This window comes from Takifugu flavidus, chromosome 14, assembly GCF_003711565.1.
Source record: "Takifugu flavidus isolate HTHZ2018 chromosome 14, ASM371156v2, whole genome shotgun sequence".
NCBI classification, from domain to species: domain Eukaryota; kingdom Metazoa; phylum Chordata; class Actinopteri; order Tetraodontiformes; family Tetraodontidae; genus Takifugu; species Takifugu flavidus.
This window is the reverse complement of record NC_079533.1, coordinates 11358502-11382419: the sequence shown is the minus strand read 5'-3', so window position 1 is coordinate 11382419 and position 23918 is coordinate 11358502. Positions and strand designations below refer to the sequence as shown.

General features: G+C 43.9%; 5 protein-coding genes and 1 pseudogene across 8 annotated transcripts; 3 read left to right on the top strand and 3 right to left on the bottom strand.

Moving 5' to 3' along the window:
* Positions 1-755: 755 nt before the first annotated feature.
* On the top strand, positions 756-2809 carry crcp (calcitonin gene-related peptide-receptor component protein). The gene is made up of 6 exons (XM_057054506.1): positions 756-832; positions 1273-1309; positions 1394-1492; positions 1582-1676; positions 1760-1817; positions 2362-2809. The coding sequence occupies exons 1-6, from the start codon at positions 825-827 to the stop codon at positions 2506-2508; spliced, it is 444 nt and encodes a 147-aa protein (XP_056910486.1). The 5' UTR covers positions 756-824; the 3' UTR covers positions 2509-2809.
* Positions 2810-4001: 1192 nt separating this feature from the next.
* On the top strand, positions 4002-8581 carry tpst1l (tyrosylprotein sulfotransferase 1, like). 3 transcript variants are annotated; one of them, XM_057054477.1, is made up of 6 exons: positions 4002-4181; positions 5945-6567; positions 6646-6804; positions 6905-7158; positions 7842-8043; positions 8119-8581. In XM_057054477.1, exons 2-6 carry the CDS (start codon positions 6160-6162, stop codon positions 8152-8154), a joined length of 1059 nt encoding a protein of 352 aa, XP_056910457.1. In that variant the 5' UTR covers positions 4002-4181; positions 5945-6159; the 3' UTR covers positions 8155-8581. The 3 variants fall into 3 exon arrangements, with proteins under 3 accessions (XP_056910457.1, XP_056910456.1, XP_056910455.1); XM_057054476.1 differs by having other exon boundaries at positions 5928-6567; XM_057054475.1 differs by having other exon boundaries at positions 4002-4329; positions 5928-6567.
* LOC130537564 (pinopsin-like) lies at positions 7781-10532 on the bottom strand. Its single transcript, XM_057054474.1, has 5 exons — positions 10141-10532; positions 9810-9978; positions 9549-9720; positions 9242-9466; positions 7781-9163 (listed from the first exon to the last, which is right to left on the bottom strand). Exons 1-5 carry the CDS (start codon positions 10481-10483, stop codon positions 8951-8953), a joined length of 1122 nt encoding a protein of 373 aa, XP_056910454.1. The 5' UTR covers positions 10484-10532; the 3' UTR covers positions 7781-8950.
* A 253-nt stretch (positions 10533-10785) lies between these two features.
* htatsf1 (HIV-1 Tat specific factor 1) lies at positions 10786-14800 on the bottom strand. Of its 2 annotated transcripts, none has more exons than XM_057054469.1 (10): positions 14670-14800; positions 13568-13732; positions 13140-13374; positions 12998-13045; positions 12744-12898; positions 12353-12516; positions 12168-12264; positions 11971-12060; positions 11739-11876; positions 10786-11548 (listed from the first exon to the last, which is right to left on the bottom strand). In XM_057054469.1, exons 2-10 carry the CDS (start codon positions 13730-13732, stop codon positions 11321-11323), a joined length of 1320 nt encoding a protein of 439 aa, XP_056910449.1. In that variant the 5' UTR covers positions 14670-14800; the 3' UTR covers positions 10786-11320. The 2 variants fall into 2 exon arrangements, with proteins under 2 accessions (XP_056910449.1, XP_056910448.1); XM_057054468.1 differs by lacking the exon at positions 14670-14800 and adding an exon at positions 14236-14425.
* LOC130537744 (uncharacterized) lies at positions 14482-20553 on the top strand (annotated as a pseudogene).
* Positions 20554-20958: 405 nt separating this feature from the next.
* bnip1b (BCL2 interacting protein 1b) lies at positions 20959-23804 on the bottom strand. Its single transcript, XM_057054493.1, has 6 exons — positions 23659-23804; positions 23031-23123; positions 22869-22960; positions 22669-22776; positions 22323-22441; positions 20959-22237 (listed from the first exon to the last, which is right to left on the bottom strand). Exons 1-6 carry the CDS (start codon positions 23740-23742, stop codon positions 22041-22043), a joined length of 693 nt encoding a protein of 230 aa, XP_056910473.1. The 5' UTR covers positions 23743-23804; the 3' UTR covers positions 20959-22040.
* Positions 23805-23918: the final 114 nt, after the last annotated feature.

The following is a 23918-nucleotide window of genomic DNA, read 5'->3' as shown; positions in this document are numbered from 1 at the left end:
GGCCTGAGGCACTTCCTATCACCTACATACAATGCAGTCCTCCACTCCTTCCAACAGCAAAACAAACATTCACACCATTCCAGGAGACCCAGTGACTCATCACCATGTGACCCAGCAGACAAAGGGGAGACACCTCAACAGAAACTAGGTGAACGACCCGACCAACGACCCTGCTAACGACTCTCAGGTGACCACCCGGATCATTAGCATGCAAATGGTCCACAGGGGCTATATATTTTCAAGCTCTCTCCCAAGCGATTTCAGAACTGAAGAAGCCCTCTGGATAGAAGGCGAAACGTCTTCAAGAGAAGAAACCCAGTCCAGTTGACAGAGAAAACTACCTTGGATACAATGACCTGGATGACTGAGAATTTACACAGATAATTTGGAAAGACATGTTAATCAAGTTTTTTATTCATCCCACACTGGGAAGATTAGCAACGCAGCTACTGGTGCAACAATTTCATGCTACTGAGGTTCATAAACCCTTAACGTCCATTATTTTGGTAATGCCAATTGTTCACAAATGCATACGTGCAAATATATACACATACAAATATGAACATAAAAACAAATGTATGAATATGCATATGTTTGTTTAAAGAGACAGACATTGATTTTTTTAAATTAATAAATATACGCAATTAGCTTACAGAATTATGCTGGGAAAATGTTTCTGAAAATACACTGAAGTAAAAATAAATAAATAAATTCGTTGGGGGAAACTATTTCTTTAGATTTGCTGCTGCCGGAACGTTAACGTTGCTCAAACGTTTTTCCATACGGTCGGTTTTTGTTGACGTACCAGTCAAAGAAGGCTAAAAATGGACGTGTGAGTTATTTAATTGATATTTATCGTGTATTATTTACATTAAATTGGTAGGCACTTTTGTTAGTAAATAATGAGATTGTCGAAAAACGATTGACGATACTAGTAAAAGATAATAATTAGCCGTACCTTCCGGTTTGTTTAAAATGCGAAAGACGTACCGTAATGAATTCACTTTTAAAAATGGTAATCCGGAAATATGACATTCTTAACTATTACTAAGAATACCGAGATAAAACCAAGGATCGTGTCACAACACAGGATATGATTCGTCTCAATATCGTCAGTGTAGCATATCAAGCGTTTATTTACTTGTCAACACACGTTAATGTGTCATGTTGCAGTTAAGCGCAAATAGTCACCTTGGCTTATTAATTCCATTTGACATGTTTTATAATGCTTATAAAGTGTTTATAGTTGATTATCCTGTATTTTCCTTTTAGGAAAAATGCGAATGCCGCTATGCTTAGTAATTATGAGGTAAAATAATTTTTTAAACTTCATCCTCTTTCACATTCACCAGACATGACATAAAAATTGCACAACGCTGATTTTGTTTCTCAGGTGTTCCAGCTCCTGACAGACCTGAAAGAACAGAGGAAGGACAGCGGGAAGAACAAGCACAGTGCTGGACAGCAGAACCTGAACACTATTATGTATGAGGTCGGTGATCATCCTGTCCTTTTCTCCAGTTATTGTCCTCTCACAGATAACCTGTGTTTTATGCCCACACTTTTAACTTTGCCTCTCAGACACTGAAGTACCTGTCACAGATGCCCTGCAGCAGGCAGAGACCAGAGACCGTAAAAGAGTTCCTAACCACGATGATGCATCACAAACTCACAAAGTTAGTGTATTCTAACAAATATGTGCTGTTATGTAATGTTTTATATTTAGATTCTACGCTTTATCACTATTTTCGCTCCACAGAGCAGAAAAACTTCAAATACTGAACCACAGGCCTCAGACTGCAGTGGAAATTCAGCTGGTGAGTGTGACTAATAATTATTATTACCGGTACATGTTACAGAGCCTTTCTGGGTCTTTTTTTTATCTGGTTGTTTCATATCTACTCTGAGAGACAAAGTTATGTTTTTAATTGTTTATATCTGATCCATGAAAGTATAGATTTGAGGGCAACATTGATTTCTCACTTATATGGTTCCACTTACTTGTGATCTCTGTGGCATTTTACACAAATGTATGTAACAGACTTAGACATAAGGTGAGGAGGTGAGCCTTGTTGAGTATGCTTTCTTTTCCATACATATACACGTTCTGTGAAGGTTTTCCATGCACGGCAAGTTTAAATTAAACCTTTAAATAACCTCTATAATGTCACCTAAGGCATCACGTTCTTTTAGTTCCAATTCCTGTAAATCTTTCCACTGCTTCTCTTAATGGATTGATACACAAATACTTTGTTTTGTTATTGTTTTATTCTTGCTGATCATTTTTAAGTCCATCCTAATTTGACAATTTTATTCACGTTAACTTTCGGTGATCCTTCTTAAATATCAACTTCTTTTCAGATGGTGGAAGAGAGTGAGGAGCGGTTGTCAGAGGAGCAGATTGAGGAGCTCATCCAGACAGTGGCACAGGTCTTACCTGGTGACCCTGAGCAAGAAAACACAGCTCCAGCAGATGCAGAAATGGATGAAGATGGTGAGGAGTCGTGAACCTACCAGAACTGACTAGTGCTGGAGAACCTATCAGGTTGGCCTGAACAGCAAAATTAAAATCTGGATGAAAATCTGGACCAAGCTCAAAGGCTTGGCTGAAATTGCTGATGTAGAAAAAATGGCTGCAGCTTGGACAAAGTGGGGGAAGATGTCTCTAGTTAGGATGCATTGAACAAAATCTGATCTGCAGGTTTTTTTGTCACTTGGTTTGTCACGTGGTCAGCATTTGCAGACGGGCTTTTTGCATCTGGTCGTGACTGTGAGCTAAATAAAGACTTAGTGTCACCTTTGGATACCAGTTATTCACATTTTCCTTTAGTATTATAAGCATGGTTTAGGAGATTCATTTATTTAAAATATATACAGCCATTGAGGCAGGCACACATTGCTCAAAGGAAAGAGACAAGCTGTAAAAATGTGGGTGTTGAAAAACTGCAAAAGAAGGATGTGGCAGTTAGATTTGTGTATTTTTAGTGCTGATTTCCTTCTGTTGCATTTCATTGCGTTTCCTGTGCACATATTACAGCTTAAAGCACATTGATAATAAGGGTGTGTTGGGTTATATTAATAATCCAATGGCTCTGTTATCATCATTAGATACCACTGAAACTAAAACAAATGTATTACACTTTAATATTAGATGTTATCCTGACAGTCAATAGTCAATGTTGGCAAATTAAAAGTAAGAAATCAGACATTTTAGGTCAGTTTTCATTGGTTAGCTGTAATGTTTCAGACTGTGTTTATCATTTTTAAGGGACACATCATTAACACTGCCTTCACCCATAAGGGGACCCTCCCCGTGACCCCGAAATATATAAAGAGGTTAAGATGAAATGAATTAACCACAAAAAACAAACCAGATTTCCTCCTGCAAATGTTCAAAGAGCACAGGAGACACATGTTCTATGCACAGGAGATTTTTTTACTTGGGAACCCAAAACAGTCATTAAAGAGATTTAATTTTAGGGAGCAGATTTGGTTTTTAAAGAGACAATTCAAAGTGCAAAGTGTTGGCTTCAGTCTATAGCGTTGCTCCACTATGGCCTTAAAAGTCAATGCATGTTGAGAAAGTTGGCCTTTCCTGTTGTAATTCTAGCTCCTCTCTTTTACTCAACGCTGTCTTGATCAAATACCCCTGTCTTGTCGGCAGTAAAGTATTATTTATTACAATCTAAGGTATATTATCTGTAGAGCCACAGCCCATCATGAAACTGTCTCTACTGTAGCCATCAAATGAAACCGGGTAAATTAAATGGGGCATATTTTACCTCAACTAAATCCTATACTATGAATGAATTTCCCCTGTGGGCTCTTACTGAAAGCATAGGAATCGATTGAGTAATGTAATTGTACCCCCCTGTGTGGGGAAAAACACCATATCTTACTGTGGCACGTTTGCCCTTTAATGCGCGCACCAATGGGAACGCCCCGTCTGATGGCGTCCACCAATCAGCGAGCAGCTTTTTTCTGCCTTGTTCTGCGAGCGTCCGCTGGCTTCTTTACCCTCCCTGAGCCGTGAACTGGGCGCTTCTCACGGCGCTAACTTGCGTCGAGAACCAGGAACGAAGGCTTGCGTGCCGTAATAATACGTTTGTTTAAAAAAGAAAAGAAAGAAAATGGCGTAAAAGTCGTGATGTTTTAGATCGCCTTCAAGAGAGGAAACACCGGTGAGTGCGTTGACAGGAGCTGCGAAATTCCGAGTTTTTGGGGGTTTTTTTGTTTTCTCTTTTTGGTTTAAGGTTGATGGTTTTATTTCTTGTTTATTTGCCTTTTTCTCACCTCCAACATCGGCCCGTCGACATTTCCGTATCGCTGGTAGGTGAACACCTTTTTCAAAATGGGATCTGTCGCGTATCCCCTGCTATTTAGGTAGAGCAACCGCTGTTATATATAATAAATCGGTGGTTTGTTTAGCTGTTGTGCTCTGCTTTGTTTTATGTGAATGCAGGTCATTCACCTGGTGGTCGCCCACCTCGGGTGCACCAGGATGCGCCATTAAACCAGGCCAGATGTTCGTGGCTGCAGGCCCTTTGCCATGCAGCTGTGGAATAATCCTTTTTGTACGCAGCATCAGCGCACAGCATTTTCCGCGGGGGCAAACTATGCTTTGTTTCCTTTTCCATTTTGTTGCAAATTAAAACCACATTTTTGTCACTGCTCCAGCCAGGCGATAAGGCGCGCGCTAAAACGCATTCAGTAAACATGAAACCCTGTGTATAATGAAGCATTTCCTTTAGCGGAAACATACTCGACCTGCCCAAAGGGAAATTTTTGAGTCCCTTCTCACTTTCCTTTCAACAGGAAGTGTGTGTCGTTACCTCCTGAGCAGTTGGAAACCCTCAGATAAATAATAATCAGAAAGCCAAAGCTGCACAAATACGCGCCTCCCTATGAAGCAGTTGTAGCAGGACACATCAAATTGTCCTGCAAGCTCTTACTGCCAATTTAATGAATAAAATACTTTTGTGTTCACTCTCACTGACCTCCGAATTTTATCTGAATAAATGTGTAAACAGTGTGCCGACAGAAAGAGGTCTCTCCATCTGTCATCCTGCTGGGTTTGGTCACATTAACCACACTTTAAATTATGGGGGGGTTGCTTGGATTATCAAAGCTGGCTGCAAGTGAAAAGGGTTTGAAACCGCTAGATGAAAAATGCCTTTGACGAGGGACAAAAATCTATTTCACCAGCCTAATACTATACAAACCCCCAGTGGCTTAATCTCTGCCGGAAAAAGCATCAGAATTCTGTGTAAAGCTTGTGGATATGCTGAGATTTAGCCTAGTTTAAGGTGGAACCGGAGAGTTTCAGCCAGGCCGTGAAGCACCGATTTCCAGCTGTTTGGATCGTCACACTTGAATTTACAGATGGGTTGATCCAGCCAAGGCAGAAGAGTGCTCCTCAAATAGCATCCAGATGTCAGGCCTTCTCCAAGAACTGAATACCAGAACTTAAGATATCAAATGTATTCACCAGACTTTCCTAGAGAAGTGAAACTCTTAGTACTGTAAGGCTCATCCTCCTTTTCTATCTTCATCGTATGAGTGATTGCAAAAATAGAAAGATCGTTTGATTTGATTTGATTTAAAATCTATTTGCCACAATTATTAACTTTTGCTATATATATAGTAGATTTCATTCTTTATGTCTTTACATGAGTATGATCATCAGGATTTAAAAAAATTAATTTCCTGGCAATGGTGTGACATCCCTCTATATGACTAAAGTACAGTTGTAGGATAACAGTGTGGTGAGTGATTGAAAGAGGAATTAGACTGGTGGTAAAACTCATCCTCTTGCATGACGGTTCAAAAGAGAAATAAGGAAGTTTCAACTTTGGTAATCTGACGTAGATTCATCTTCTTTTCAATGCCAAAAATGAATGTCCTCTCTGTCTTTTTTCGCCTGTTAGGAATTATGGACTAAAAGCATGGATCATCGGGAAGAACAACAGGCTTGGATTCTGCCCTCCACCGCCAGAGAAGAAGTGCAGGAAAGTTGGGAGTCTGTCCAGCCCACACGTAAACGCCGAGCACAGGTGACCCAACCTGTTCATCCTGAAGCTCTCAGCCTGTAGTTCTTCCCTGACGTGACCCTGAGCACCAGCGGTCAGCCTCCTCCCAAGCATCGCTCCAGGACCAGCAATGAGGAACAACAGATTGAGCCTTCTGTTAGGCTGCGTGCTCCTCTGCTCCGCCTCCCTGCTCTACCTGGGCATGAGCAGCATCGAGTGTCCCCCAAAAAGCCATCGCCACCGGTGGATGGAGCTCAACCTGGGCTCGGCCAATCAGAACCTCTCCTTGAACGAACACTTTCCAGAAGACACGCCCCTCATTTTTATTGGCGGCTTTCCCAGGAGCGGCACCACGTTGATGCGCGTGATGTTGGACGCCCACAGGCACGTGCGGTGTGGTGAGGAGACCCGGGTTATTCCCCGCCTTTTGACCATGCGAGCCACCTGGAGTCGCTCGGTGAAGGAGAGAATGCGATTGGACGAGGCCGGCGTCACCGACCAGGTGCTGGACTCGGCAGTAAGAGCCTTCCTGTTGGAGGTGAGCTGTTGCTCTGCTGGATTAAACGCCACGTCTCCCTGCTAGAACACCGTTGAACTGCTTCTGCATGTGTTGCAGGTGATTGTCGGCCACGGGGAACCTGCACCTCGCCTTTGTAACAAGGACCCGTTCGCTTTGAAGTCCCTCTCATACCTGTCGCACATCTTCCCTAAAGCCAAATTTGTGCTAATGCTACGTGACGGCGGGGCGACCGTTCACTCCATGATATCACGGAAAGTAGGCAGAGTTTCTTTCAGATGACAGCATTATTTTCCAAAGGTTCATCTCCGTCACAAAGGTTCTCCTCTTTATTGGGTCCCTCTCCATCCGTGCACAGGTGACCATCTCTGGCTTTGACCTGACCAGCTACAGGGACTGTCTGACCAAGTGGAGCAGCGCCGTGGAGACCATGTTCAGTCAGTGTCAGGCGGCCGGGGAGGACAGATGTCTGCCCATCCGCTACGAGCACCTCGTCCTTCACACGGAGGAGGAAATGAGGAAATTGCTTCGCTTCCTGGAGCTGCAGTGGGACCCGGCGGTGCTGCACCACGAAGAGCTGATTGGAAAGGTCGGCGGCGTGTCGCTCTCCAAGTGAGTATTTTCAGATTTCTGTCCCTGCACACAGTTTTAACCTCCGTACCACAGCTAATTCATGCTTTTACATAAAGAGCGTATCATTAAAGTAACCTGCAACCCTCTTTTCCATATTTCATATATTAAAGTGTTTATAATAGTTATTTTCATGGTATTCGCTGTATTTTTTATTGCTTTAATTCTGTCACATTGATGATTAATTTTTATTTGTTGTACTTTGGATTCTCTCTGATTTTAACACTTGCTAATGGTGTATAGAAGATTTTGCTTTTAATCTCACATTCACAGATCCTCACACACGGATTTGGAATTCCCAAAAACCTGTGGGATTACGTAGGCTGAAATGTTCATGTTGAATGTTGTGATTGAAGGCTGAGCCTCTTTCCAAGGCAGAATCTCTGGAGATTTGATTAAAATCTGACTGCTAAACCCAGATCTGGCACATATTTGATCACAACATGAGGGACTCAGCAGCCACAGTGGGCCGTTGAGCTGTTGCTGCAGTGTTGGACTCACTGCTGCTCTGCTACTAGCTGAGAATCTGCATTTTTATTAAATGCTGCATGCGTGTATGAATATATTTTGTCGTTTTTGAAACATTAATGAAACACACAAGTGCTTTTGGTTTATCCGATTACATGTTTATTTACTGTTTTCCTTCTGTCTCTCGGTTCGTGCAGGGTCGAGCGCTCCACGGACCAGGTGATGAAGCCCGTCAACACAGAAGCCCTCTCCAAGTGGGTTGGGCAGATCCCCGCTGATGTCATTAGCGAAATGGACGAAATCGCCCCCATGTTGTCTCGCCTGGGTTATGACCCCCAGGCGAACCCACCGGACTACACGAAGCCAGAGCCGATGTTGTCCCCGTTCAACTCTTCACAGGTGAGAGTCGCCGTGGCGTCATTTAAAGAGCTTTTGATTCTACTTCCTGTAACGCTGCGCCCTTTCTTCCCCCAGATTTTGAAACCAACAGAGGTCCAACATCACACTTAGACTGAATATTTTAAAAGGCAGTAAAGCGGCAGCTGCTGTTCTACCATGTGGATGCACTTTAAATGCACTTCCAGCCAAGCTGTAATTACACCTCAAATGACAGATTTTTGTACGTCTTGTGCAATTTTTGTATTTTTTTTTGGAGTATTTGTAAGAGCTGTGCACAGTTTTGATGGGGCGCTTGATCATAGTTTTGGGCGTGTTGGATCTTAAATCCCAATCAAACTGCATTTCGCATGTTCTCTCACCCCGTACCTGAAAGTATTTTGACATGTCTGTAACTTATTGTATTCACCACAACTGTGAAAGTGCCCTCTGGCAGATGTCTCACTGGCTCAGAGTCCAGTCATGTCTATGAAGTGTAATGACTGTATATTTTTTAATGACCTGATTATTTTCTTAATAAATTATTTTGGTGAGGACCATTCTTTCTGGAATGTACAATTTGTTTACGCTTTTTAAAATTGTTGTGATATTGTCAAACATGATTAAAATTGGCCCAAACGTCACCATTTATTATGGGTTTTGCAAATTGTTGACAGGTTGATCTTCAGTTCTATTCACCCTACTGCATCATCGCTGCAGCGCCCCTAGTGGTAAAGATACTTTACTGTAATTAGCTGTTATAGAAGAAAACGTCCCAATAAACGAGATCAAAACATTATAATACAATACAACTATAGCTTTGATACAAACAGGCAGTAAGTACTTCCTAAATTGCAGATAACGTACGTTATAACTCAAATCGCAAGTATAGACTGTTTTTTTTTTAAAATATCCCTAAATACAGAATCACTCAGTGACCTCTGAGGTCGACGTTGCACTCAGAACAACCAGCATCTGAGCAGCCCTGCTGGGTTTTAAACGTGGCAGCTGCAGGATTTTGCTCCAGGCCTGGCAGGCTGGGAACTTGTAGCCACGCCCCCTTGCAGGCCGAAGGGGTCTGGTTAACTGGTGTGGGCGGGGCCTCCGAGCTACAACCAATCATGTACAAGAAACACCTGCAGAACTGAGAGGCGTTCCCAAGTTAAATTAAGGACTGGACTTTAATTAACTTTATTAAAGAAAGAAATGACTCTAATACTACCTGATGGTTGAGCCGCACATATATGACAGGGTTGAGGACCGTGCTGGTCTTTGCCAACAGGGAGGGAATTAAACTGGCGGTAGGTGGTACCACTCCAGGGGGGCCAAAGGACGCGAGCATCGCCACGACTCCGTACGGCATCCAGCACAGCAGGTAGCCTGCCACCATGCAGACCACCATCAGTAAGACACGGGTTTCCCTCCGCTCACCTGTGGCCCCGCCGACCTGCAGACCCCCACAAAAAAAGTGCAATTTCTGAATGGCCTCCTTCAGTTGAGGCCAAAGGTCGTGTGCTTCATGCGCTCACCCGCCTCGACACAGCTCGCAGCGCCAGCAGGATCTTCCCGTAGCAGAATATCATCAGGAGCAGGGGCAGGAGGAGGCAGAAGATGAATAAACAGCTGATATAGGAGCGAGATGCAGCCGTGCGCTGTTGCCACTGAACCGAACAAGTGGTTCCGATGCCCTCTGGTCCATAGCTGCCAGGTAACAGAACGCAAACTCTACATATTTAGACTTTAATTTTAGGCTTAGCTAATTCGACCTTCCTGACTTCCTTGTGACAGACCTGCTCCAGCCGAACAGCGGAGGCAGAGTCCAGAACAGGGAGTAGAACCAGGACGTAGCGACAGCGATTTTTGCCCTGAGGTACTGAGAGGAGCTTGTCTGAGTGTTCCAGATCACCGCAGAGTATCGCTCCAAAGACAAGAGAGAGAAAGAAACCACAGATACAATACCTGGCAGAAAGAGGACAAGATGAAAGAGACAGTCAGGTCACTTTTACGCACAGCAGGTGGAGAGAGAGAGAGCTCTGTTGGCATCAACCAATCAGAGAGGCGCATTGTATTATATTTAAATAATAATATGGGTTCAATTATCCTGTGTTCTAAGTCGCCTACCGAACAGTGCATTGGAGAATCCGTACCACCGGCACCCCGACTGCCCCGTCAGCCACTTGCCGCGAACGCTAGCCGCAAAGCTGAGCGGAGTCCCGAAGACGCAGACCAGCATGTCGCTGGCGCTGATGTTGATGAGCAGCAGGTTCATGGGAGTGTGCAGCCGGGGGAAGCGGGAGAACACCAGGAGCACGAGGAAGTTACCCAGGAAGCCCAGGACAAGGATGAATCCGAGGGCGACGGCCACGGCGACGTGACACGCCCGGGTCAGAGGGTCACCAGCGGGCTCTGCCGGTGAGCTGGGACCGGTGCTCAGGTTGTTGCCGTGCGGGAAGAATTCTACCATGTCAGCCTGGAAATCACTGGGAGCTTATGCAAATAATATGTACATGTTTGTTTTTCTTATTTCTTGCAGGTTATAGAATAATAAAGAAACTTTTGACTGTCTCTTATCAGCTGGAAAAGCCAGTGAAATACAGCAGCCACAATGGAGAGAAAGCAGTGCAGAATACCAGTTAAGCTAAAATAGAATAACATTTGAGTTCAGTACTGATTGATAGGAAACATCTTACCTCAATTGTGAACAGAACATCTCTTAAATGAAAAAAAAGATCAAAAATGCAGCAAAAAAAAGAGAATCGCCATGACTCGCCATGAAAACTGCTTTATTCTCTTGTTATCCAACTTCTATAGAAACCAGATTGGAGACCTAATTTACTGAGCCAGAACATCAATAATACAAAGTATATTATTCAAAGGGGTGCCAAGAACTGATTAACTGTTGAACTGCTGAACAACATAAATCTGCTCCAAATCCTCTCCCCGCATCATCTTTAATGTGTGAACTGCTGTATGCTTTACAGAGGCTGCCTTCTCCCTCCAGAGTTCAGCTTCATCATACCTGAGGCTCCTTAGACCATGTGATGCCGGTGTTTCCCAACAACCAAAACACGACACAGTCGCTATCAGTTATGGTTGTCATTGTGTTTTCAGCACAACGGTCAATGACAAATGACACAACAATGACTAAAGGGCAGCTGTGAATCACCAGCTGGCCAGATGCAGATGTAACTACAATGTAAACCCAAATTATGAAAATGTGTTCTTAAATCCTAAATTACACATCAGCTCACACCGTCTCTGCCTGAGCTTGCTGCAATATAACAGGGAGGCCCAATGCCATCTAGGCTTCCTCTTCATCGCTTCCTGCTAGACTGCTGTCTGTAGAGTCCACTTCCTGTTCCTGTGTGTCTGTTACTGGTTGCACTGCTGTGCTCGGGGGTTCTGTGGGTTCTGCGGTGGTGGCGCCCCCTGTTGGTGTAGTGGTGTTTTGCTGTCCAGGATTCCCTCCCTCCAGGAAAGTGGACCACCCTTTGAGCCGCTCCTCCCTTTCACGGGTCGTCTCTTCCACCTGCACAAAGAGAATTGACACGCTGGACTGTTTAAACCTTAACAAACCTAATCTAAATCATTCAAATTAATCCTGGAAGTGTTCATTTAGACCGAGCGGATCAAAGGAATTCAATCACAAGCTGCTACCGTAGGTTAGATTCAACTTTATTATGTGATAGCACCCCTCGCAGGTGTTTGCGGTAAATTACCTGGTAGTCCGTTTTTCCATCCCAAAACTGAGCAGACAGCTGTCTTCCTCCGAACCAGCGCCCATTGAATGACTGAATGCATGCGTCTGCCTCATCAGGCTCCTTAAATGCTACTGAAGCCACGCCGTCCGGGTGTCTCTGTGAAGAACAAACACAGCATCCCAACAGGAAGTAATGAACAAACATGCTTATCTCCTTTGAGCTTGGTTTCTTTTAAATTAGGAGAACTCACGTCGAAGAGGATGACCTTCTTAACTGCCCCGAATTTCTCACACTCTACCCGCAGATCCTCACGATATTCATTCAGCACCAGTGGATCTTCCTGTTAAAGCCAACAGCACATACACACCGAGCACAGGCATTAATGTCATCGTTCAGCTGAGTGTGTGTGTGTGTGTGTATGATCACGCTACACGCATGTGTTGGCACCTCAAAGTCACTGGGATGGAACATGTTCCTGATGATAACAACTTTTTCATGCCTCATCCGGTTTTCTCCTTTCTTCTCCGGCCTCCAGTCCAGCTGCCTACAAAAGCAGAGGTACAATCAACAGAAGCCCACGCTGAAGGTTCAAACAGGTTTATCTTTAAAAGTCATAGTGAATGAAAATGTACTTCTGTTGCTGCTGTAGCTTCTTCTTATACTCTTTGTTCTTCTTCTTCTTCTTGCTGGCATCATACTGACCCTTTAGCTCAAATCGTGCTGCTTCCACATGTAGCCTGTAACCTCTGACCTCCGACTCATCGATGAGACGAATAGCCAACGGCACGGATTCTTTCTGCAAAGATTTATGAGTAAACGCCATCATGTGAGGCCACGCAAATACTACCTGAACAGTATTTATGAGTGACTAACAGACTGACATGCCAAACTACTTATATGTATGTTTTAGCTGAGGGTTAATGCACAACATGAAAGGTATGGGTACAACATTTCTAGTTCTACTCTTGTTCAGTGTAGCCTCAGAAAACACAGTGATGTACAACTAGACAGCCAAAAACAAACCTTGAGATAGCAGCAGAGGCCATCTCCTTTTAGATTTCCCTCCTTGTCCTTGTAGAGCTTGACCTTGTACTCTTCGGTCATGGGGTCTCGCATCACAATGCCACACTTGGACATTAACTCAGCAAACTCGTCTGTGCTGATATCAGGAGGCAGGCCTGTGGGAAATGTTAGAACCACAAAACAATAAAAGGGAGAGGAAATAATCAGTTTACTGGGGAAAAGCCGAGTCGACCATGACACAAATTCCTACTAACCTGAAACATAGACGTTTGTGTTTTTATCTTCGTCAATACTGAACCATCCTACAGCACAAAAACAAAACAGGACTATAAAACCGTGCTTCTCCAAAAAGGATCTCTTTCATTGTCTCGCTTCAGGTGGTGTTTGTTACAGTACCTGGCTCTGCTTTCCTCTTCTCCGCCTTCTGCTTGACTTCCTTGGCTGCAGTCTCAGGCTGGTCTGCATTTGGGGTCCGAATGGGATCTCCAGGTTTCTGCTTTTCTGGGGAGGGCTTGTGTGAATTCGGGACTGTTGGCTCGCTGCTGCTCACTGCTGCACTGTTTGAATCAGAACCTCCTTCCTGTCTGAAGCCATAGTTGGCCTGGTAGGCTGCAAGAAAGTCTTCTGTTATCTAGAAAAACCAAACCTTACCATTAACACTGCAAAAGGCTGTAGCGATGTAGTTCTATCTCAGATACCAGCACTCAGAGCAATCCCACCCTCCATGACTAGGTAACCTCCACATCAGATATCTTCAGTGGAGGATATCTAGTATTTGCCAAACTGAACAACAACAATAATAATAATAATAATGAAACTCTTACTTTAGGAAACCAGGCTTTCTTATCATGGTCCCAGTCATACACTGTGCCATCCTCTGGATCAGTATAGGTGTAGGGGTCAGAGTCATCAGCATTTCTCTGGGCATAAAGTTCCTGCATCCGCAGCTGTTCCTTAAACTCTTTGTTGGTCTCATCCCCGCCACTCATCTATAAGAACAATTATATAAAAAAAGATTAGATTTCAGCAAAGATTGATGTTATTACATGGTAATGTATAGATTTAAACACCAAAATTAATTTATTATCAAGCACCATACAGGCTAAAAATATATTCTTATTAATTTTTATGAGATCAGACAAAAAGGAAACTAATATTAACATTGAAATGCAAATAAAATCCCAAATTTTTGTAGTTTCATATTTAGAGCAAATAATAACTGGCTAATATTGTACACCCAACCCTGTTTGCCCTATGAAATCATTTGTAATTGCGCCTACTTCAATATTCAATTAATTTCGTCTCCTATAATTAGTTTGATTTCTGTAAACAAGGGTTTAATTCAGACATTGAAATCTGCTGTTCATGCGTGTAATTATAGGTTCTAGTCACACCAAGTCCACGCGCACGTTAGACAATGTTTTATCGCACGAGCAGAGACGGCTAACATAAATGCGCTGACGTTAGCAAGCCTAGCCTAGCCAACTGTTACCTTTCAAACGAGAGTCCCGCGAAACTCAAATTTAACAGGTTGTTAAAAGAATCCTCCGTTTAAAGAGAAGACGCGGTGGCTTCAAGGGTTTTAATTGGGTAGTTAATTGTACACATTGGTTTTAGATTAAACCCCCCGCTCTTTACTATCTGCTAACGTTTACCATCAAGTACTTCCTGTGTCAAATGGCAAAAAAAACTCAAAAATGGAAGCGCTCGATTTATCGTACAGCTTTTACCGCTTTTGATCCTCGCGGTGCCTGGCTAACTTATACATATACGTATCCCGCCCGCTGCTTTACCAAAAGGAGAACAAATCAAGTGCTCTTTCTATAAGAAAACAAGCGCCGATGTCGTTGCGAACTGATCTTTTTTTTGCTAACGGGTACAATAATCTAGTGAATATTTACTAAACTCCGACATGGCAGAAGGTACCGGTAATATGAACGTAAATGCAGCTGGTCTTCCTCCAGGGGACCCGCAGCTTATATCAATGATTGTAGAGCATCTGAAGAACCGGGGGTTGTTTGATGAATTCCGGCGAGACTGTTTGGCCGATGTTGATACCAAGGTAACAGCTAGCTAAAGCTGACCTAACTTTTCTGCGTTTATGAGTGTGTTCACAAAGTTAGATCGTTATCTAATATTAGACGGTGTTTGCTAAGCGTCTGATATTTTTACAGCTGTAAATCCAGTTAGCGATGCAGTGGACACACTGAGCAATGTGTTATTTTTAGTTAGGCATCGCTACAGTGTAGCGTCATTAAAGTGTGCAGAACCTCGCTTATTCTTATGTTATTGCCAACAGCCTGCCTATCAAAACCTGCGACAGAAGGTTGACAACTTTGTCACGTCTCAGCTGAGCACACAGGACTGGAATCCATCCATCAACAAGAATCAGATGAGGAATGGACTCAGGCAAAGTGTGGTTCAGTAAGTCTGAATCATCATTGGTTCCCTATATAAACTGTGTGTGCCCTATAATGGACTGGTAACCTGTCCAGGAGGGATTTCTACCTCAGAACTAACTCCTCTAAATTCAAGTCCTAACGCTGGCCATGCAAAACCACTTTAGATAAACTTGAGCTGTGAGCTGTTTCCCAAAAATATAGAACATGTTAAGCATAACCCAGGTTCTCTTCTTGTTTCTTATGGGTCGGGCATGCTGGAGTCTGGTGTGGACAGGATCATCACTCAGGTTGTGGACCCAAAGATGAACCACACATTCCGACCTCAGATAGAAACCGCCATCCATGATTTTCTGTCAGGTGACAGGAAAGATGAAAACAGCACTTCTGGGCCATCTGAACAGGCAGAAACACAGGAGCCCCCCTCTGGTTCTGGCCCCAAAACCCCCTGAGATTTTATTTTTATACCTGACATACAGTTGAAAGATATCAGGATTTTGGAAATAGCAATTAAGATTTGTATTTTCCTGCTGCAGGCACATGTTCTTGGCAGTTTCCACAGTGTTGCATACCTTTTCGAAGGTGCAACAAGGACACCTGAGAAGGGATCAGCATGGGGTTATTGTAAGATAACTTGAAAAGTCAGGAGTCTAAAGTGTTGGATGAACTGGCCATTTCATTGGATGTACACTATATGCTGCACGCAGCCACTGCGGGGAAAGCTGGACGATATGCAGCAGTGCACTGGCAGAATCCGTCTGCAGCACTACTCTAATGTTGTCTAACATCTAGCAGGTTTCTTACCTCTAAGTTTTAGGGTTTTTTAGGTGGTCTGAGATCAATGTTGAAATACATGTATTTGGTTAAGCATTGAAATGTTTTATATCATCTAACAGCTTTTGTTTTGGTGTATTTAATTTAAGGACTTGAGGGTGTTTTGTCTGTTATTAAACACATTTTACATTTATGCTCTGACTCTGGTCATCTATCCCGATCTAAGTCTTCCTCCCCCCACAACACTTCCTCTATTGTAGTTATAAATCTAAAATGGAGTAAAGTCAGCCAGTTAAGGGAAAAAGTGGAGGATTTATTAAATGTTAAATCTGCCAGACGCCTTTGCAGACTGCTGGTCTAAATCAGTTTGACACCCACATATACAGGTGACGACAGAGACTCAAATAGCTTTTCTGAAATGTCAATCATATAATGTACTGTATATTTACCAGCATTACTAATATAGGACTGCATGTTGGAAACTTTCAAATCTGTCACTGCCTCTCATCATAAATGTCTGTTTCTAAATGTGGAAAAAAGTTCCCCACACTCTCCTGTTTCTGCAGTCTTTATGGGACAAACACCCAGTAAAAATGTGAATTGAGTGTAATATCAAATCTATACATTTTATTTAAAATACAGAGCTGTCTATAAATATTATTCTCAGGTGTCAAATGTTTGTATAAATGGTGTAAGCTTTCAATATTTACACATCTTTGATAAATACAATAAAGCTGGCGGCTTATAGAGTCTTGGTCAGTCAGGTCATCAGCGTGTGTGTATGTGTGTGTGTGTGTGTGTGTGAGAGAGAGAGAGAGATCATGCCTTGCGTAACTATTGATTTACGGTAACTCCTTGTTTTTTGCAGGATACTGAACATATTTGTGTCAGAGTGTGTGTTTGTGAATCTGCCGCTCTTTGTTCTGCTGTGTTTACACCGCCTGCGTGTTGGTGTGTGTGTGCGTGTTGGACACACTCACTTATCTTAAGCACCAATCAAAAGTTATGCGGCATTATTTAATTTCACGCAGGTTTCCTTGTGATACAAAAATAGCTGTGTGGCAAAATGATGGTTTTCCAAAAGTACTGGTGACATCAATCGATCATCAATAGTGACAGAAAATAATATAGCTGTTCCTAGAAAAGCTGTCTAACCCAAACAATGGATTTAGCTGCACTTCTGGGACCTTCCATGTGTGTTTTTAAAATAACGCAGTCACCAATAGGTGCCTTATTAACCCAAATGTTGTGATATGCCCCCTGTTCAGACCAATTAGAGGAGCAGGCATTTGCATACACACAGATGCAGTAGAGTCTCACAGGCTGACATGTTTACATTGTGGTCATGGGGGAGTATAGGATCTGGACTATTTGCACAGTGGTGCGTATATACTCTAGTGTCTGTGTGTGCGCATGTGCCTGTGTGTGTGTGTGTGTGTGTGTGTGTGTGTGTGTGTGTGTGTGTGCAGTGTCAGGGTGAAAGGTCATTGTGTGGGTGGTCATCAGGAGTTGTGTGAGTGATCTTGTTTTGAAGCAGGATGAGACAGAATAAGCAGGAAAGGTCAGAGGGAAAAAAGTCCTCTGACAAAGTCCAAACATTCCCCCCATAACAGTATGTCTCCACCAGCTGGGCCCCAGCTTTGACCCACACATGCGCACACCTTGACCTTCCCACCGCTACACACGCATCGCCTTGTCTCTCTGACGCTTTAGATGCAGGGTAGATAAACCGGAGGAGGCGGGAGAGCAACCAGAGGTGTTTGTTTAATTCAAACGGAGGTGCGGATGGCACGAGCGTGGCCTCTCCCTCTGTCACTGTCAGGAGTCATAGTTCATCTAAACATGCAGCTGCATCAATCGAGCTCCAGGGTTTGGATGAATGCTAAAGACTGAGAACTGGTTTACCCTTAACACTGCTTGATTGCCTCTTTTTGCTTCCTGATGTTTCTGGAAGAATTTTAAACAAGATAGAAAAATGTAGATTTTATCCAATGGACTGGTGACCCATCTAGGGTGTATTCCCGTCTCTAGCACTAGTGGCTGATGGGATGGACTCCAGCACCCACAGGAGTCTGACTATAACCCGCAGCTTAACTCCCATTGGAAAATGAGTGAAGTTCCAGTACCCCAGCCCACATAAACCAGCCCAAGATGAAGCACCGTCCTGGGGTGATTGTCCATCTCGGAAAGAAGACAAATAATAAGAAGGAGACCATCCTCGAAGAACACAGCACTATTGGAGAAGCGGATGGTAAAACTGAGGAACAAAGTGAAAAAAAGCACTTTCTAGTGAAGCATCCTCCTAAAGCTGCAGTATACAGATGTTTCAAAGGGATAAATAATGCTTTGAGTTTGAACGAATGAGGAACTTCATGATTTGATGATTTATTTCTCACATTTTATAGTGCTCACACTTTTTCTTTGGGTGCTTGGTTACGTTCCTCACTGCACGTCTCCCCAGCAAGCAAGCAGCTGTTAGCGCTCACACACACACACTTAAACACGCACCCTCACGCGCACCCTCACACACAGTTGCCTAATTAGCTGTGGATGTGTTGAGTGGTTAATCCTCGCCCACTTGGCTTTCTTTCCCTCATCCATGATAAACTTTTGGCCCCTCTCTGGTGCGCGGCCCCGTCGCTGCGCTGTCATTGGCGGAGACGCAAACCTGAACGGCGTGAACGCGCAGTTGTATATACCCCAGCCTTGATGCCGCGCTCACACTCCGCGCACGGAAGACACTTCTGTTCCAGCTGCTCCGATTTCTCCAACAAGCCTCTCAGGGGGGGCAAATCCAGACCGAAGAATGTCCAACAATCTGCCCGCCGTCTTGATTGTGTTCGCTCTGCTGCGGACCTGCCAGCAGACGCTGGCCGTGGAGCCACAAGACGTCCAGGATAAACAAGGTATTCAGGTGAAACGTAGGCTCTCTCTGCAGAGCACAGGTGAGCGGAAACGGCGCGCACTCTCTCTCTCTCTCTCTCTCACACACACACACACACACGATCCGGGCTCAACTGATGGCGGTTCACGCACCATTACTTCCGTTTTTAAGAATTTCACTTTCGGATAAGTGGAATCGCAGGGCAAATGGTAGGATTTGATTCATCTCGACTGAGGACTACAATTTACTTCCACAGCATCATTACAGCGTCAAATGTTTCAGTTTCCAAGTTGTCTTTTGTCGCTGCACAGGGAGATGTTGGCCAGAGCACTCCACACTTGAAACGAGCATCTTAATTCCGTAATTCTAAACGTTCTAAATATCAAATGCATGTTGTTGTTTGGTTTGGGGTCTTTTTTTCTACACAAAAGCGTTCAGGCGAACAAATGCATTTTGAAACTCTGACATGAAACTGCGCTTTTGGGTTCCGGACATGATGGCGTGTGGCGCTAAAGGCTGGTCGCTGTGTTTGTGCCGCAGCTGAGATTCAGAGCTGCCTGGTGAGTTCAGGGGATGTCGGCTGTGGGACATTCCAGTGCTTCACCAACAACTCCTGCGAGATCCAAGGCCTGCACCACATCTGCCTCACTCTGCTGCACAACGCCGGGCGTTACGACTCACAGGTGGGGAGAAGTCTACCCCCCCTCACACACACACGCACACACACACACACACACACGCTGGGACGCGACCGGAGAGCAGCTTGCTTGGCTTCCAGCACTTCTTGCTGAGCCGTTTCCAACTCGAAGCAGGCTGACATGCGAAATATTTGGATGTGTTTTCCATTTATTTGAATGCCTTCTGTCATTTGGGAGGAATGTTTGTTGTATAAGGAGCAGCGTGGTTACAGAGAGGGAACAGCTTGTCTATTTCACTGGAACAGATGTGCATGAGAGGGTTATGTAAGTCCAGTGTGTGTCCAGCCTGGATGGACACACTGGCTCTGACCGTGAACAGAAGTGCCACATGTCTCTGACCTGGCTCGGTGGGACCCTGGCTGATGCCCCCCGGCTGATGCCCCCCCCCCCGCTCTGTCCCTCCCAGGGTAAGTCTTTCGTGAAGGACGCGCTGAGGTGCATGGCGCTGGGACTTCGGCAGCGTTTCAGCTGCGTGAGCCGACGGTGCTCCGCTGTGAAAGAGATGGTCTACTCCCTGCAGAGAGAGTGCTACTCCAAACACCAGCTCTGCCTGGTGCTTCAGGATCACATGGACACCATGGGCAGCCTGATCCAGTTCCATCTGATGTTCCCCCCGGGGTGAGGAGGACACACCAACCTAAATTCAGCACACATTATGTCCGCTTTCACTCATACAGTGCAACCATCACAATGTTCTGCCGTTTACTGTAAGTCCCATTAACTGGTTGTCCTTATGTGTCCCCTCCAAGACCGTACGTGGAACTGACGAACTTCCTGTTAAAATGCGGGGAGGGAGCCAGGCAGTGGGTTGGCCGGAGGCTGCGAGGGCAATGCGAGCAGCACTGGGGGACTCTGTGCAGCAGCTTCGGTGACAGCTGCCCCCTGAACCAATGGGACACCGCGCAGAACACCACCGCGCCACCGCCGCTCGCCCCCGGCCCCCGAGCGCCCCGCAGCCCCCGATCGCTGGGGCCCAGCTGGATAAGAGCAGCACGCACATTGACAACGGGACGGAACCTGGATTTCAAGCGTCTGAGAATGTTAATGCGTCATAAACGTGGAGAATCGTACGACGTTCCGGACAGGGTACACAAAGATTGCGCACTTATTAGTATAACAGTGATGCGAGCAAAAATGCTGCAGTTTAGACTAACTTATTTAATCTGGTGTATATTTGTTTTATCCAATTATCTACCTCGACTCGATGCCGCAGTTATCAGGAGTGCCTGCATTTCCACAAAGGGCACAGACACACAAACACTAGCTCAAGTGCAGCTGATGGCTAAACGTCACAATTCTACCTATTTAAGTTTGTTTTTATATTTCAGGAGTGCTAAATGGATCAAGCTTATTCTGGCAGGCGGCCACCGCGTCGTCTGCAATCTCCGGTTATTCTGCGTTTAATGTTTTTAATACTCTACTTGAACATTCACATTTCATACAGGTCCCAGCTTCCAAGCTATGTTTTGTATTTTTTTTAAATTTTATTTAAAAGGGTCTAAAGATACATTTGTAGGTATTTTGACTGAATTGAAATAATAATAACAATAAAAAAGTTACTGGACAGAGAAGCGTCTTAATTCAACGTCTCTGACGGTCACATGACCATCGACTGACGCATCAGTAGATTCCTACAGTATCACAACACGGGACCTAAACGTTTCAGCTTTCTACAAGTGTGTGAAAGGAAGAATCCCTAAAAAAAATCCCTGATAGCACACAAAAGGAGCAGCTGTAGCAAATAGGGCCGGAGGGAGGTCAGTGCGTCACCTTGACGCACGCTAGGGGATATGGCTGAGCATGTTTGTATACAGTATATAGGCTACATGGACATCTGGTGGCCAACAGTGTCAACAGTGATAATCCAGTGCTGATGATTTCACAATATCCTCAGTTTTCAGGGGTACGTTAGGAAAAGTCTAGTTCAGTAGTGCAAACACTTCCTACACAACCGAAGATACAAATATCAATGTAAACAATGTGCTCCATTTATGTACTTCTGCCCTGAGTTTGGGTAATTGTGACTGGCAGAAGACACCAAGGTCTCTTCAAAAGCCTTAAGATAGTCTGGACGGATGAATGTGAGACAAGAGTTGTCTCCTGTTATCACTTTTATCGTGATTGCATTTGTCCTCCAGGGAACTCCCCGAGTTGCTCAACCTAAGTTAAGACTACACTATGAGCTCTTCATGGTAGCAATAATTACAACTTTCTTTGAAAATAAACACCACAAATATTCTAAAGCTCAGTCACAAGGCACTTGTGTGGATTAAAGGGACTGTAAAAACTCTTCCTTTCTATTTTCTGATTTCCATATGTAGCATATTGTTCTAAAATGAACATGGTTGTTTATGAAGAACTCTTTTCAAGTTGCATCTCTGCTTCAGCAATACAGCATCACTGCTGCTAAACTCACCGTGCAGCTACTTCATACCTGCCAAAAGTCACTGTTGCAACTGTAGGCTGAAGAAAAAAAGTGCTTTTTTTGTTCCTGTCACGAGTGCAGTAAAAGTTAACGGAGAAACAACGAGGCATCGGCCGACTAAATGAAAGGGAAGAGGCGTTTCTTCAAGATATAAAGAACAGTGGCGAGGAAGAGAGCCAGAGCGAGGAAGACGAGCAGCTTGTCCGTCAGCTCTCGCCGGTTGTACTTGAGGATGAGTTTCCTCCCCAGGTGGATGGTTCCTGTCATGTTTTTGAACTCCTCATTGGTTTCCTGCACTGTTCTGGAGGAAGTGGCTGTAGTTGATAAAGACATTATATATTTACTGTATCTAAATGTACAGCATGTCCACTGAATGGCTGAAATAATAATGAGTCTTACCCAGAACACCGATGCTGTCCTCGCTCTGCTTCACCCGTTCAGCCATCATCCTGCTGATCGACATAAGACTCTCTGTGATGTTGCTGCTGGATTCCACTAAGCTTTCTTTTGTCACCTTCCTGAGCCAAAAACAAACACAAAGCAAATGACATTAATTAATTACATTATATGTTATTGCATATGTATATTTCTTATTATTTTGAAGGGTTATGCTAAAAAAAGGATATTGAATAACAGATCAGTTTCTTAAGATTACTACATTTTACACACTTAAATCTGTCTGCGATCACATAGGTTTTGTTTTTCCCCATTTGTATTTAAAATAAGCTCACAACATTGTACAAACCTGTGTCTCATACTCTGGTTGTCTCCTCCATGCAATAGTTCATCTATCTCCATATTGTCTATGAGTAGTTGACAACATAGGTTTGCCTTCCTCCAGGCTGTTTGGTTACTGGAAAATAAAATAGAAACGACACTTGCCATTTCACCAGTAAAGGCCAGGACTGACGGACGCCAGGCACCACGGGCTCTGTGGGAACTCACCTGAGCATTTGCCTTCGTTGGCTCTCTGCCTCTGCTTGGATGGACTGTCTGTCCGTCTCTCTGTCCTGCTCCCTGGCCATCAGCTCTAGATCCTTACATCATAAGAGCAAATCAACTGGATGTTCACAGTCAGGATGAGGTGGCAGATGTGGGACAGCCAACCTGTATCCGCATTCTGAGCTTGATGAACTTCTCTTTGACCTGTGAGTTGAGTTCCAGGAGAGATGACTGAGGCCCATGGCAATCTCTAATGTCCTTCAGGAGAAAAATGCACATCTTGTATAACTTTTATTATATTACACTCATCGCTGGCTATATCAAGACTAACTGTACAATGCTTCAACAATGCACATTTTGTACCTATGGCTATTGGCTGCAATTACAGTATACAATAACCTCAAACTGATTTAAAGTACATTATCAATTTGCTTTAAAAACGTAGCCGTGTATTTCCATTTAATAGGGACACGGTGCTTTGAAAATCAGTAATAAGACTTAACATAAATGATTGTTATTGGTGTTTGTGAACTGTTGAGTTTATGTTTCTAATATTTAAATATTGTCAAGAATTAAAACTATTAACATCGATGAAAACTATAATGTAACACGGTGAAATCAGCAGCAATTACTTTCCTGTCGTAATTTTTCTTGTGTGAAACTTTTAGCTAGCGTTAGCGTCACTTGAACCAGTCTTTCGTTACCTTCATGGGCTTCATTTCAAGATTAAAAAAAAAGAAAATAAAGTGTGGAGAAACACATTAATTGACGCCCATCACGATTACATCCTCACCTGAATCAGAGCCTTGATTTCCAGATCATATTTAATAATTTCCTGCCCGCAAATGCGGACGTGAACATCGCTGAGAGTCGACATGTTTGTTTTTAATCTATTTCCTCTACGGCAAACGTGCAGGCCCAAAAATACCTCACGGACCAAAGGCGAAGCACGATTTGTGCACTTTATTAGCTCTTTCTGGGGTGCAAACAGTTCTGTTGCCGAGATAGAAAATAATTTGTATCGGCTAAATGACAGATATTTTTACTAAAAGT